This window comes from Solanum dulcamara, chromosome 5 (genome assembly GCF_947179165.1).
Source record: "Solanum dulcamara chromosome 5, daSolDulc1.2, whole genome shotgun sequence".
NCBI lineage: Eukaryota > Viridiplantae > Streptophyta > Magnoliopsida > Solanales > Solanaceae > Solanum > Solanum dulcamara.
Window position 1 is genome coordinate 79,059,597 of NC_077241.1, and position 13,495 is coordinate 79,073,091.

General features: G+C 29.9%; 2 protein-coding genes across 4 annotated transcripts; one reads left to right on the top strand and one right to left on the bottom strand.

The window, feature by feature from the left end:
• Positions 1-5,207: 5,207 nt before the first annotated feature.
• On the top strand, positions 5,208-8,893 carry LOC129890171 (uncharacterized). 3 transcript variants are annotated; one of them, XM_055965725.1, is made up of 3 exons: positions 5,208-5,392; positions 7,258-7,433; positions 8,596-8,893. In XM_055965725.1, exons 1-3 carry the CDS (start codon positions 5,320-5,322, stop codon positions 8,611-8,613), a joined length of 267 nt encoding a protein of 88 aa, XP_055821700.1. In that variant the 5' UTR covers positions 5,208-5,319; the 3' UTR covers positions 8,614-8,893. The 3 variants fall into 3 exon arrangements, with proteins under 3 accessions (XP_055821700.1, XP_055821699.1, XP_055821701.1); XM_055965724.1 differs by having other exon boundaries at positions 5,210-5,392; positions 7,255-7,433; XM_055965726.1 differs by having other exon boundaries at positions 5,210-5,392; positions 7,273-7,433.
• Positions 8,894-9,387: 494 nt separating this feature from the next.
• On the bottom strand, positions 9,388-10,414 carry LOC129890170 (NAD(P)H-quinone oxidoreductase subunit S, chloroplastic). Its single transcript, XM_055965723.1, has one exon. It carries the CDS (start codon positions 10,267-10,269, stop codon positions 9,535-9,537), a length of 735 nt encoding a protein of 244 aa, XP_055821698.1. The 5' UTR covers positions 10,270-10,414; the 3' UTR covers positions 9,388-9,534.
• Positions 10,415-13,495: the final 3,081 nt, after the last annotated feature.

Consider the following 13,495-nt stretch of genomic DNA (forward strand, 5'->3'; position numbering starts at 1 on the left):
TAAAAAAATTGATTTCAATATTCTGTTTATTTGTTTCAAAATAAAGAATTTAAAACTCATATAAACAGTACGTTATTCACTAAAAAAATTACAAGCATATAATATACACATAACTTATGAATATTAATTATTAAATATAAATATTTTCTATCGAGCGGTCAAATATATAATTGCCTTTTTCTATCAAGCGTACACTAATATGTTGTTAGTGTTGAACTTGGTGATCATAAAAATAGGTACGTAAAAACATAATTAACTAAGACAAAGTTTTCGGGTGAACATTTAATTACCTTCATTCGTTATTTACATTAACTTAATAAACACGCAATGCATATCTTGATTTATACTCTTATAAATCATAGTTAACTAAAAATACTTTATATTCTTAATTATTGACTTAATGATGATAATTTTCCAGAGGCACGAGGAAGACTTAAAGAGGTCTTTCATAGTCTATTCTGTCACTATTTTAATAATTTAATTTACTCCCTGTTATAGTAAGTGAGATTAGACTAAGTCTTGGGAAATTGAAAGTGACTTGCTTCTTAATATTGATGAATTGAATTAAAAGACAGTGCGGTGTATAAAGTATCTCATATTTACGTAAAGTTTGAAAAAAAATCGCACCTCAAAGGTTATAATATAGTCAGTTTACTCTAATGCAAATAGTAGTGTGGATGTTTAATTTCTACGGCTCGAACTCGTAACTTATAAATCATATAAAGACAACTTTATTGTTGCTCTGACACCCTTCCATTAATATTGAATAGAATCTACTTCGAAATTTCTAATAATACGCGTTTTATTTGTACGGTTTTGTTAATGTTAATTATTATTAATCAACTGGTCAAGTTGAAGTACTAATACTCATATTTTCTATGTTGAATATACCTATCAATCTTGTCTATATGTCTTTTATACAAGCTTAAATATATTTTTTAATTATGTCAAGTTGTAGACCAAGATTATCTTAAATCAACTCCCTTCTCCCATGTGACCTTGAACGTGGAATCGTAGTACGTAATACTATACTACTACTAGGTTTTTTTTATAAGAGGGTTTCTTCAAAAAATCTAATTAGAAGTTAAAAGGGCTATTTTTTGTTACAAAAATGTATAAAGAGCAACTCTTTTTTCGAGAAAATCAGAAAGGACAAATCGTTGCTGTAGCAGCAATTACGTAAAAAAATTAACCACGTTAATTTTTTTTAATACATCGCTGCTAGTGCAACGATTTTACACCAAATTTTTTTGTTTTAATTCTCCGTATATTCTACCCAAAATAGAACTTTTAATCCTACTTTATTCTATTTTCGGCGTTTGTTATTCTCCTAATTATACATAAACCTTTCAATTAATAATTTTTTAAAATTTTAAGGACATATTAGTCATTTAAACCAAAAAATGGCTTATCAGGCATTCTTTTACAAAAAATATCAACAGTTTATATCGGTTTTAATACTTCAACCATAAGTAATTATTTATAAAATCTAAATTAGCCCCAAAAATAATACTCTCTATGTTCTAATTTATATGACACAGTTAAATTTTCGAAAGTTAAATAGTTTAATTTTGAAACTACATAAAAATTAAAAAGCACAAGTCACAATGATTGACAATGCAAAATATTACAATATATATAAAAAAAATTACGATCAAAGATACACTTATTTGAATTTTGAAATTCAAAAAAATATCACCTCTTAATGCTTATCGACTACTTTCAATCACTTAATTGCAAAGATGAGTTGAAGGTTTAAGCTGTGTTAGTTAGGCCACCTGCTTGATCAGGATTTCCATCCGAACTAGTGCGTTAAGAAGGAAGGCAAATGCAATTTTGTGGTATGGTATTATATATAAGAGAAAGCTTGCATGATACTTAATTAATCATGCAATACTTGAGTTTTATTAGACTATAGCAACTCTAATCTTTTCAAATTGAAGTATTAAACATGAAGCTCAAAAATCTAACTATATATATATATATAAAAACCAAAAATATAGTACTATATATTAAACCCTCAAAGGCACTAATATTATTCATGACTAATTTCTTATGTTGGTATTTATGTTCCAAGTCAAATTTCACTTGTTTCTTGATTTTTGGCTTCTTCTTATCCAACTCATCTCTACAAACATAAATACTAGTGTTAGTACTACTACTTTCAACCTTAGAGTTGCTTCTTTTCCCTTTAGGAAAAATTAGCAAATCCCATTATTATTTTTCACCAATATTTTTAATATATTGTGTATAAGGAGAAGGGTAGAGGATGGAAGAAAAAGAGAGAATGAATTAAGTGTTTAAATAGATGAGTTAGGTTTTGAAGGAGTCAATTAGATTACAATTTGGGGCAGCCATGCATCATATCTCACTGTCATAATCAAGAAATATAATAATTTCATGAAGAAAGACAAAGACAACTTGTTTAATGAAAAGAAGACTTGTGGTCTTCATGATAGAGATTTTAATTTAATTTGTTTATTTTTCAATAGAAATTCTTTCCATCAGGAAAAAACATGGAATCTAATAATTGATATTTCGAGTAAATATTTTTATGGTCTTTTGAATTGAAGAAATGATTCATCGATATAATGAGTCATTATTGGATCATCAAATGTCCGAGAGTTCCTTTACTCAAATTTTCTTCCCTTCCAGAACTCAAGAATCATATATGTCTCAAAAATAAAGAATAGTGATTATTAAAAGAAAAACATTTTAACTTTTAAATTTTGACGTGTTTTCAATAGGACAATTTATCGAAAATTTACTCATTTCTCGTAGAGTAAAAACATAATCTTTGTTGAAATAGATAGTTATAATTTGTTTATTAAGCAAGATTATGTTTCCATAGCCTCATCATGAAATTGGACTACTTGTAGATAAATTGAAAAGTAACATGCTTCTTAATCGTTGATTCAAATATATAATTCCAATACGTGTTTTTGCATTGTTTTATTAATGTTATTAATCATCATCATCAACAACAACCAGTCAAGTGAATCCACTAATATTACTCATCTTTTACGTTGAACAATAGTATCTTTAAATCTTGTTTATGTACGCTATTAGGTACGGGACAAATTCATTAATTTTTGCTTATATTTTGTATTTTTATTTAAGAAAATCAGTATTTATGTATAAATATTGGATTATGAACTCGGCAACTTAACAAGCTATTAATTCGGTGGTAAATTTAGAATCTAACATATTGAAATATTAGGTCTTTATATTAATTAATATTGTATTGCCACTGTCTTAAATTAAGCCTAGCTTTACTGATAATGAATTTTCATTATTCAGTGTAGTCCCACAAAGTGGGGTATGTAGATGGTAAAGTGTATATAGATTTTGCTTCTATTTCAAGGTAGAGAGATTGTTTCCGATAAACTCTTAACTCAAAAAAAATAATTATAACGAAATTAATCCAAATTAAGTAGTTAAAAAAATTGAAGAGTAAAACATAACAACTAATAACATAACAATACTATATATATATATAGTTAATTATTGTACTTCAATCACATCATTTTTAGTCTCTAAAATTTTTTCAAAGGTCTTTTTCTATCGAACAAAAACAAAAAAGTCTTTTTCTCTATGACCAATTAAACAAACAACTTCAATTTTGTCACACTTAATTGATTATTCATAGAATAAATTGGAAATACGTCAAATAACGATAAGTAATTTTTTATTTTTTTAAAAAAATTGTGAATAATTTTCGTTCGTCATAATTTTAAAAAATTATTTCTGCACAAATTCCTGAAACATAACTTAAAAGAGCATCCTAAATCATCCTATTCTTGTAAGTTTCTCCTTTTTCGATGTTAAAAGACGGTCTAAAGGGTGGGCCTGCTTAACCCTCTCCACCCATTACACTTCTTTGTAATAATAGCACAGTTTGTAACTGAAAAATAGTTAGTATTATTATGGAGTTCATAATTTCATAAGTGAAATTTCATGATAATATTCCCGGAATTTTAATTGTGAAATTTGATACTCTGTGATCAAAGCTACTTTTTAAATATAGGAACTAAATTGGCTATTTGTGAAATATATCCTCACACTTCCACCTTCTTAGGCCCAGCCCAAATCCTTATTGGGGTTTTCTTTAATTTAGAAATAGATATAACTTGTTGAAAAATTTTCCATCATCCAAAACAAACTAGAAATCAGAACAATATGTTATTTTCATTTTTCATATATTATGCTTAAACTACTGGAGTTGTCCATATGGATTAGATCCATTGGGCTGGCCTAATCCAATTCGCGCAATCATACAACTAAATCTTATTACTTTTTAGATCATGATATAATATTTTCTCGTAAAAATTTTAATTTGCTCAAAAAGTATCTTTAGAACATAATCTAAAAAGTCCAAAAAAAAAATGAACAAGAAAAAAAAAATCATTACTAAACAATGTTCCCAAAAGGCGTATATGACGAAAAAACTCACTAAGTTATGGATTGATTTGAAGTAAGTAAGTTTGGCTCGTACCAATATGTATTAAGAAAAATCATTTAAAAGATGGAAATAACATACTATTGTGAACCTTGTAAATCGGATGGATTGTAGTAAGAATTCAAGCTCATCTCCATGTATAATATATATAAATTCAAATTTTAAATTCACTTTTGTAACGCTTAAATCAAGAATTTTTCTGTCAATTAAAATGTAATTTACATAGACTTCTTAAGATTTATCTCTAATTTCTTCGATTTGAATAAATTATAGTAAGATAAGTCAGTAAATTTTGAATATACAAATAATTAAACAAAAAAATATCCATTTCAAACTCTATTTCTAAACTTTAATTTGATCAATATACTAGAGTTTGAATAAGTATGATACTATAAGTTAAATAGTGAAATTTTAAAGTCCAAATCTTTCAAGTTTGAATTTTAAATTTGACTCTAACAAATTACAGCTATGACAATAAAATGATAGATAAAAATAAAAACAAAAACATATAATTATGATGATGACGTGAATTAAACTTGATCAGTGCACCTAAATTTATTTTAATTTAACATTATATAGGCGTTATGTAGGATAATAAAGATGGAACAAGACAACTATAAGTTTTTTCGAACAATATAAATATAAATTTAACCCTTTTTCAATTTCAAATTTTAAAAATTATGATTTTTAAAAACTTAACTTTTCAAACTTCATAATATATAATATATGACAAGATGGAGACTAATGTGTAAATAATTTATGTATTCTCCTTATTTTGTTTGTTCTTTGAAGTTTTTGTTCTTCACAAAGACCCAATTTTGAGAGCTTTTTTTCTTTTTCCAGTTTCTGGAGACGAAACAATGGGTGGAGCACATATCATGAAGAGAATCCCACGCATCAAATTTCCTCAACGACACCCAAAACCTTCTTCTGGTATCCCCCTTTTGTTTTTTCTCCTTTTGGGTGTTCCTAATTTTTGTTTGATCTTCTTGAAATCTGCTTTTTTCCATTATGTTTTTGTTTATAATTCTGAGATATAGTGTTAGAAAACTCTACTTTGTTGTAAAGACGGAGTCTTGGAATGAAATGGGTCCAAATTGAGCTAAGTGGATATTAAAGAATTCATATAGCAGCTGATACCAGCTAGATATATAGATTCTGCTTTACTGTTAGAGAACCATTTGGTTTACTGTTAAAGAAAAAGTATGGGGTGAATGGGTCCAAATGGAGCAGGATTTATATAGAGGATTCACATAGTCGAGTTCAACTAGTTTGGGTTTGAGGGCCCAGTGGCAGACTCAGAAATTTGGGTGAGGGGATTCGAGAAAAATATAAGGGCATACTAAATATTTGAACCCCCTTTATCCCTAAGTAGAAGTTTCTCTTATGTGAAGGGGATTCAATTGTCTATAATATCCAATTGTATAATTTTTCAACAAGGGGATTCAATTGAATAGACAGATGATACGTAGTTGGTAAAAAAAATATCATAGATAAGTTTTTCACACCTGGACTCTCCCTTGGTTCGTTTGCAAATCATGGTAGGTTTTGACAACAACATGCCTAGTGTGATCATAAAAGTGGGGTTTCGGGAGGGTAAGGTGTATGTAGACATGACCCCTACCTTGTATGTGAGGTAGAGAGGTTGTTTACGATAGACTCTTGTCTCAAAGAAAGCATTTTCAAAAACAGATTTGAAAATCATGGTAGTCTTTTCATAGAGATTATTGGCAACAGAAATACCATTTTCTTCTCTTCCACTATGGCCAATATGAGTTGACCTGGTACTAGCAACTTTATCGGGCTATTCTCATCTTAGTAGGAGCTTCCCAAAGAAAAAGCTTAGTACCCACAGTAGCTGCGCTTTTTCTTTTCCCAATAGGTGGCTCTGCCCTATTTGAGGGATAGTACTAATACTTTTATGTTGTTTCTTAATCTTTCTGAAGTGTTATATGCCCATTGATTTGTCTTTATGTGAATAAGCTATTGACAAGGTGGTTCTATGTGGGGAGAGGAACATGGTTCAAATCTTCCTATTTCTGCTTCTTCTTTTTTTTTACTTTATTTTGTCGTTACGGCAAATGCCTGCGTTTAGAAAAGCTTTAAATTTTATGGTTCATAATGGTAGAAGTTTTGAGTTATTGTGTTTGCTTAATCAATTTACATAGAAGCTGAACTATTATGAGAAGATATTTTAAGCTCTTTTCAAAAATATTATGCTGCTTTTCTAAAATCTCATTTAAATAGTTGTTCATCATCTGTATCTGCTTCACTAAGTTTTCTTCACTTCATACAATCAGTTGAGATATTAAATATCAGCCTGAAATATGGTCCTTGTGATTGATTTTAGTTAGTTGATAAGTACTAGCAAAGATTGTCAGGACGCTCTTATTTCCTAATTTGTCTCCTACCTTAAATTACTCTATTTACCAGTTTAAGTGCGATTGTCCAAAATCACCAATTCAGTCTATGGCACAAGTAGGTGCATAAACAATAGCTTCTAATCTCTGACCTTCTTGGTGCAGCTAGTTAATGTCTTATTATTCTAACTTCTTAGATTTCCCACTAGCTTATTCCAATTTTTCTGGGTGTGTGGTGCTTGTGGTCTTTATTATTTTCTCGTACATCTTCATTAAACAGAAATAAAATAGGCTGGAGGAGGGAGTTGGAGCAAGTGCTGATAGAGGATCTTGTTTGTTTTACATGGAGTCTGGCATGCAATTATATGATTTACTACTTGCTCTTAGCTTTTAGCATGATTGCCTGCTTACAGATTTTCCATATTCTTTTGTCAGAAGTTTCTTGTTCTGCAGGTTCCACGCAGCAGAACTCACAACATATGGAAACTTCTGCAACTGATAATGTTCCTCGAACATTCTTCTCTAGATCCCCATCTAGCATGTCTGTTGCAGGGAAAGCTTCTGACCAACCTAAAAGAACACCGGTGTCTCAGGAGGAAATTGAGTCCATTTTGGTATGTATAAACTGCTCCCATTGTATTTTGTTCCTTTTGATGTACACTATTTCCTTACGGTCTATTCCAAAAAGTATGTCACCTTTCTGTATTTGGGAATAATTTAACTTTAACTTTTCCATTGTACCCTTAAATTCATACTTGTATTTCTATAAAGTCTCATACATGTTTAATATCACAAGTTCCAAAAGTCTTTCTTTCTTTCTTATTATCCGTGACAAGTCAAACTACCACATAAATTGAAATGGAGATAGTATTAACTAGTCTGCTTTTCACATGGTAGTAACAAAAAAGGAAAAAGCTTATCATTTACATGGGCTTAGTGAATATAGGAATCTTTCATAAGATAATCTAGTGAATTGTTATAAATCTTCAAGGTTGTTGTTTTCTTCAGTTTTATGCTAAATGAACTCGAATATTACAAGTTCAGTTTTTTATATTTTGTTACCATTGTGAGAAAATGGATAATCCCCAATGTATTACTTCTTTTATTATAAGGAATGCCCTATATATTTCTTTATATAGTATTGGTTATTTAGAAATAGTCTTAAAGAGTTTATAAAAGATTTTATTCATTCTAACATATTCTTTTTATAGTTTATTTTCAAAAAAAAACTCTTTTTTTACATTTGTTAACTTTAATTTGGATTTCTTATATTTCTTGCTTCAGCTTTGTCTTACTGTTCAGATGTTGTTTCCATGTGAATGGAAACCTATCGTAAAACATTTTTGATACTTCTATTAGTATAGATATAGATAAGAGCTACTGAAATTTGAGGTTATCATGTAAATGTTCTTTGTTTTGCTTGATAGATCTTGCATGTATGGGCAACACAATCTTTCTCTCTTTCTATCTATTTTCTTAGTCTATTTGAGATACTGTCAAAACAAAAGAAATTTGTAAGTGGAAGAGCAGTGAAAGAAAAGTATAGGGCTTCAATCAATATGTCCATGCCTTACAGTGTTAATTATATGATCTTCATCTCCATCACTTCACATTCTGCACGTAAGATGTAAACACAGACACATAGATACTGACCTGGGAACACGAAGATTCACGATGTCATATTTGATTAGTTCAAGCCAAACAATTTTGTTTAACAGATAGCTCTGTGCAAATCTGCCAATAACCGCCCTTATAACTATTTTTCCACTTTTACAGTTGGGTGGCTGCAACTAATTTTGAGGCGAAGATGTGCAGACAGAGGGCATAGTTTTCGACGTCTGGCTTATATTTGGGTGATTTCTTTTGCATGTATGGTGTAACTGTTGTCATTTTCTGGAACTATAAGTATATTCAGCAAATGACATCTTTAACTAATCATTATTAGACACAGAAGTCAATGTGTGGGTTGGCTTAGTACCCCATTTTAAGCATTAAGGAACCCTTTGATACAGAATGTAAACATTTTCACACTATGCATGATAAAATTCTGTCCATCTGTTTGAGAATCTGTCAAGATTTTGCAGTTTGCACCAATTGTATACTCTCTTTCAAGCTAGCTAGCATTAGTGGACTTGTCTATATCGACACTGACCTGTTGTCAACTCGGAGTCTAAAGATCCACCATATGTGGCATCGGAGTTCCTTCATGCTTGTGAAAAGTAAGAATTGTTTGATCACACCCTATTAACTACTGTATGTTGGTACTTCTGCTAGACTTTCCTTTCGTTGTTAAATCTCTCTTTGTTTGATCAACATGTGATACTTCAAATCCTCATTACTAATGGAATCTAATGTGATCTATGAATTGATCAGAAGAGCATTACAGTTGGCTAGGATCCATTACTCGAATGAAACTAAATCTTATGCAACCATATTGGATATTTGACTATACATTTTGTACGTGGTTTGAAACTTTCTGGATAATGAGCCCGCCCCTCTACCAATCTGAATTACCTGATTCTTATTTTTTTCGTTGTTTTTGTTAAGAGTTCTTCCTGAATATCAAAGTTTCCCATTTGGAACAGACTCTTCCTCCAAAAAAAGCATTCTGCATGTCTTATTTATCCATTGTCATTACAAAACTTACAGCTTGTATGTACAACAACCCAAAAGACAAGACGAACAAACAATCTACTCAATAAAAAGTGAAGCAATTCAAGCTTCAGGCCTCTTTTCTACCATCTTCTCAAGTATCACAGACCTAGGATTCACCATTGGTGGTCCTTTCTCTCTTCGTTCGAGTTCGTCGAGCTTGAAAGAAATCAACCTATCCCAATTCCCACCTTCAAATAGCACAGCAGCTTTACCATCAGTAATCCTCTGCACAATCCCACAATACATATAATATGGATTATTAGGATTCTTAACAATAGCAATCATCCCAGGTAACAAAAGTGGCAATTCAGGTGGCTTTGATTTCTTCACAAGACTTTGATTAAAACCAGAAACCATACTTGATTCTGTTTTCTTGGGTGGTGGTGGATTTTTCTCTATGAATTTCTGCAGACCCATTTCACCTCCCGGGAATCCGCCAGTAAACCCCATCATTTCTTTCTCAAATCCGTCCTCCGGGAACTCTCCACTCTCCTTGTTTTCTTGATTATCATCATCAGATGATGCTGATGATACTTGTTGTTCTTCGGAAACCGACTTTTTTAGCTCTTTCTCTATACCCTCTTCTCCATTACAGAGACCTCTGCCTCCAAGAATCTCATAAAGATTGAATTTTGCTATTGGAGTAACTGAGGTTGAAGATGATTTTATAGTTGCTTTGTTATGAACACTACTACTGAGGTTGAGATTCAGAGATTGACCAAGAAAGTTTGATTTTTTAAGAGGTGGGGTATGAATTTGAAGGCTTGAGAGTTGAAAGGAAGATGAAGAAGCCATGATTTTGATTTTTTCAAGAATTTGGATTTGGGAAAGATGAAAGAGGAGGAGATGAGAAGAAGAAGTGTTTTGCAGAAATGGAAAACTGTAATTTGTCCTCCTTAATTCTGACCACCAATCTGTTTTTGTTTTGATATCTTCAATTGACAAATGAGACATGAGTTTGGTGTTACAGTGTGAGATAGTACGTTATCTTTTTAACTTTTGTCTATCTTCCTTGGAAAAAAGATTTACTTGCACTTGTGTTTACACTATACTCGTAAAAAAATTGGGACTCCACGTGAGCAACCGTGTTAAAGATATATAAATAAATAAATAACTATAAGTGTTTTTCTTAAACAGACTTGAGTCGAAAATTTATCAGCAACAATCTCTCTATTTTTATAGGGTGTAGAATTACACTGAATATGTTGTTATTGTGATTTTTTTAATAGTTTAAGTTTTAAAAGAAATGGTTATAATGATCAAAGTAGATAAAGGTGTTGGGTTCGTGCAACACCGTTATCAAGAGGAATTTCTAAAAGTTAGGACCACGCATGTGAGAGGGGTCTAGTTAAATAAATAAAAGTATACAATTTTAAATATTAACATACTTATTAATTTAAAACTATTAGAGATAAAAAGTATTGATAAAAGGTGCATATCATGTGTTTATTAATCTAAACATTGAATCTGCCTAAATTGTTCCTGTCAATAGCAAAAATTGGGACGAGAATCGTGAAAATAGTACATTTTTTTCAAATCCTATTTATTTATATGATTCATTAAATATTTATAAATATTTAATCGTAAATTCAATTATTAATATACAATATTAATTTGAGATTATTATAGAAATTCGTAGACTTAAAAACTCAAATCTACTTATGTGAATTGACAGTATTGTACATTGAACACTTGAATCATGTATTCGTAGAGAATCATGACTTATAATAACAGTATATGCAAGTTGAGTGTGAGGATAATGGGTTATATAACTCTTGTCTCTATATTTTTGAGGTGGAAAAATTATTTTCGATAGATCCCTAACTTTCTGAATGTGGTTCGTGACTTGTGAATGACATTTTAATTTCGAAGTGGTTAACGACCATTTTTTTGAGAAGTTTGTCTTTGTAGTTAGTTTTACTAATTTCTTATGATGTTAAATTCAATTGTTAATGACTCTTAAAGAAGCATTTGCTCCCTTGAAAATAAGTTGACAATTCTGGTAATGAATTTTTAAAGGATCAATAAATAATTAGCACACAATACACTTGTTTCTATTATTAATAATAATAATAAAATAAAATAATAACTAGACATTATCAAAGACTGGTTACTAATTAGCATGAGACTAATCAAACAGGTAAACATCTGCACAATTGATTGATAATTAAACAGGTAGACTTGTTTACATTATTGTATTTTAATCATGAATTATAATCAAAATAATAAGTAGATTTTCTTTATAGGATTGTTTGGTTGGTCTCATACTAAAAAAATGATTTCAATATAATAGTTTGTATACATAAATTATTTTTGATTAAATCGTAAAAATATTATAGTATAAGTAGCGAATAACGTTTAATTGATAATATTTAATTACGCATTTCTTATATATATATATTAGATATATGAGTCGGCGCCAGCACAACCCCAATATATGTTCTCCCTCTGTGTCAATTTATGTGCCATAAATGAAATTTGGAGAGTCATTTAAATTTTATGTGGTTTTAAAATATTTTAAATTGTTAATTATTGTAATTTATATATAATTTTTAAATGTATATTACCTCTATCCCAATTTATGGCACATATAGAATTTTGAGAGTCAATCAAATTTTTAAGTCTTTTAAATATTTTAAGTTATTAATGATCATGATTTATAATTTTTTTAATGTAATTTTCAAATATATAAAAGGATAACAATTAAGATAAACAAATTAAAATGGATAATTTTTTACTAGCATGTAGAAGAGTCTAGAAGCAGACACCTCTTCGGATAATGTATGGAAATTTCATAAATAATCCTCAGCTAGAAATAGACACGTCGATGAAGAGGTGTTTGCTTCTAGCCGAGAGTATTTATGAAATTTCTATACTTTATTAATATCTAGAAAAATCTATGTATCTACTTCTAACCAAGAGTTATTTATGAAATTTTCATACATTCTCCGAAAAGGTGTCTGCTTCTAGATTCTTCTAGATATTATCATAAATACCCTAGGTTAGAAGCAGACACGTCAACAAAGATTAGACTTTTCTAGACTCTTCTAGATAGTAATAAAGTAATAAATATTGTATAAGCCCTACTATAAAAGGCGGGCAATCCTAGACATGTCCAACTCAATTATTTCAATGTCATATAAGTGGTCAATGGTCAGAGGGGTTTGAAAACAAAGTTTCATCGTGTTTGTTCACTTGACAAAGTGATGAGTAAGAGGGTTCATCAGACAAATAGATTCAAGTACAGGAATCTCTCAGGTCATTTTGCTTTTAAAATATTCTAAATCGTTAATTATTGTGATTTATGATACTACTTTACATAATTTTCAAACAATATACATTACTCCATCCGTCTCAATTTTTGTGGCACAAATAGAATTTGAAGAATGAACCAATTTTTTATATGTCTTTTAAATATTTTATGATTTATAGTTTTTTTAAATGTAATTTTCAAATAATATATGTCATTTTCTGTGTTCTAATTTACGTGGTACCGATAGTATTTTGAGAGTCAGTTGAATTTTTTATATATATCTTGAATATTTTTAAGTTATCGTAATTTATAGTATTTTTTACGTAATATATATATAAATAAATTTGTGGGATTATACTGGATTTGTTGTTGTTGTTATATATAAACAAAATGAAGAGTCTAGATGGAAGCACCTCTTTGAAAAAAGTATTTAAATTTCATAAATACCCCTCAGCTAGAAGCTTGACGAAGAGGTGCCTGCTTCTAGACTCTATTAGATAATAATTAAGTATAGAAATTTCACAAATACCCTCGACTATAAGTAGACACTTCGACGAAGAGCTGTCTGCTTCTAGAATCAGGAACTTTTTCGGAGAAAATGTAGAAAATTTATAAATTTTCCTCGGTTAGAAGCAAACACGTTGACGAAAAGGTGTCTACTTCTAGACTCTTCTAGATAATAGTAATGTATACAGATTTCATAAATACCTTTGACTAGAAGTAGACACGTCGATAAAGAGGTGTGTGCTTCTAGACTCCTCTAGAAAG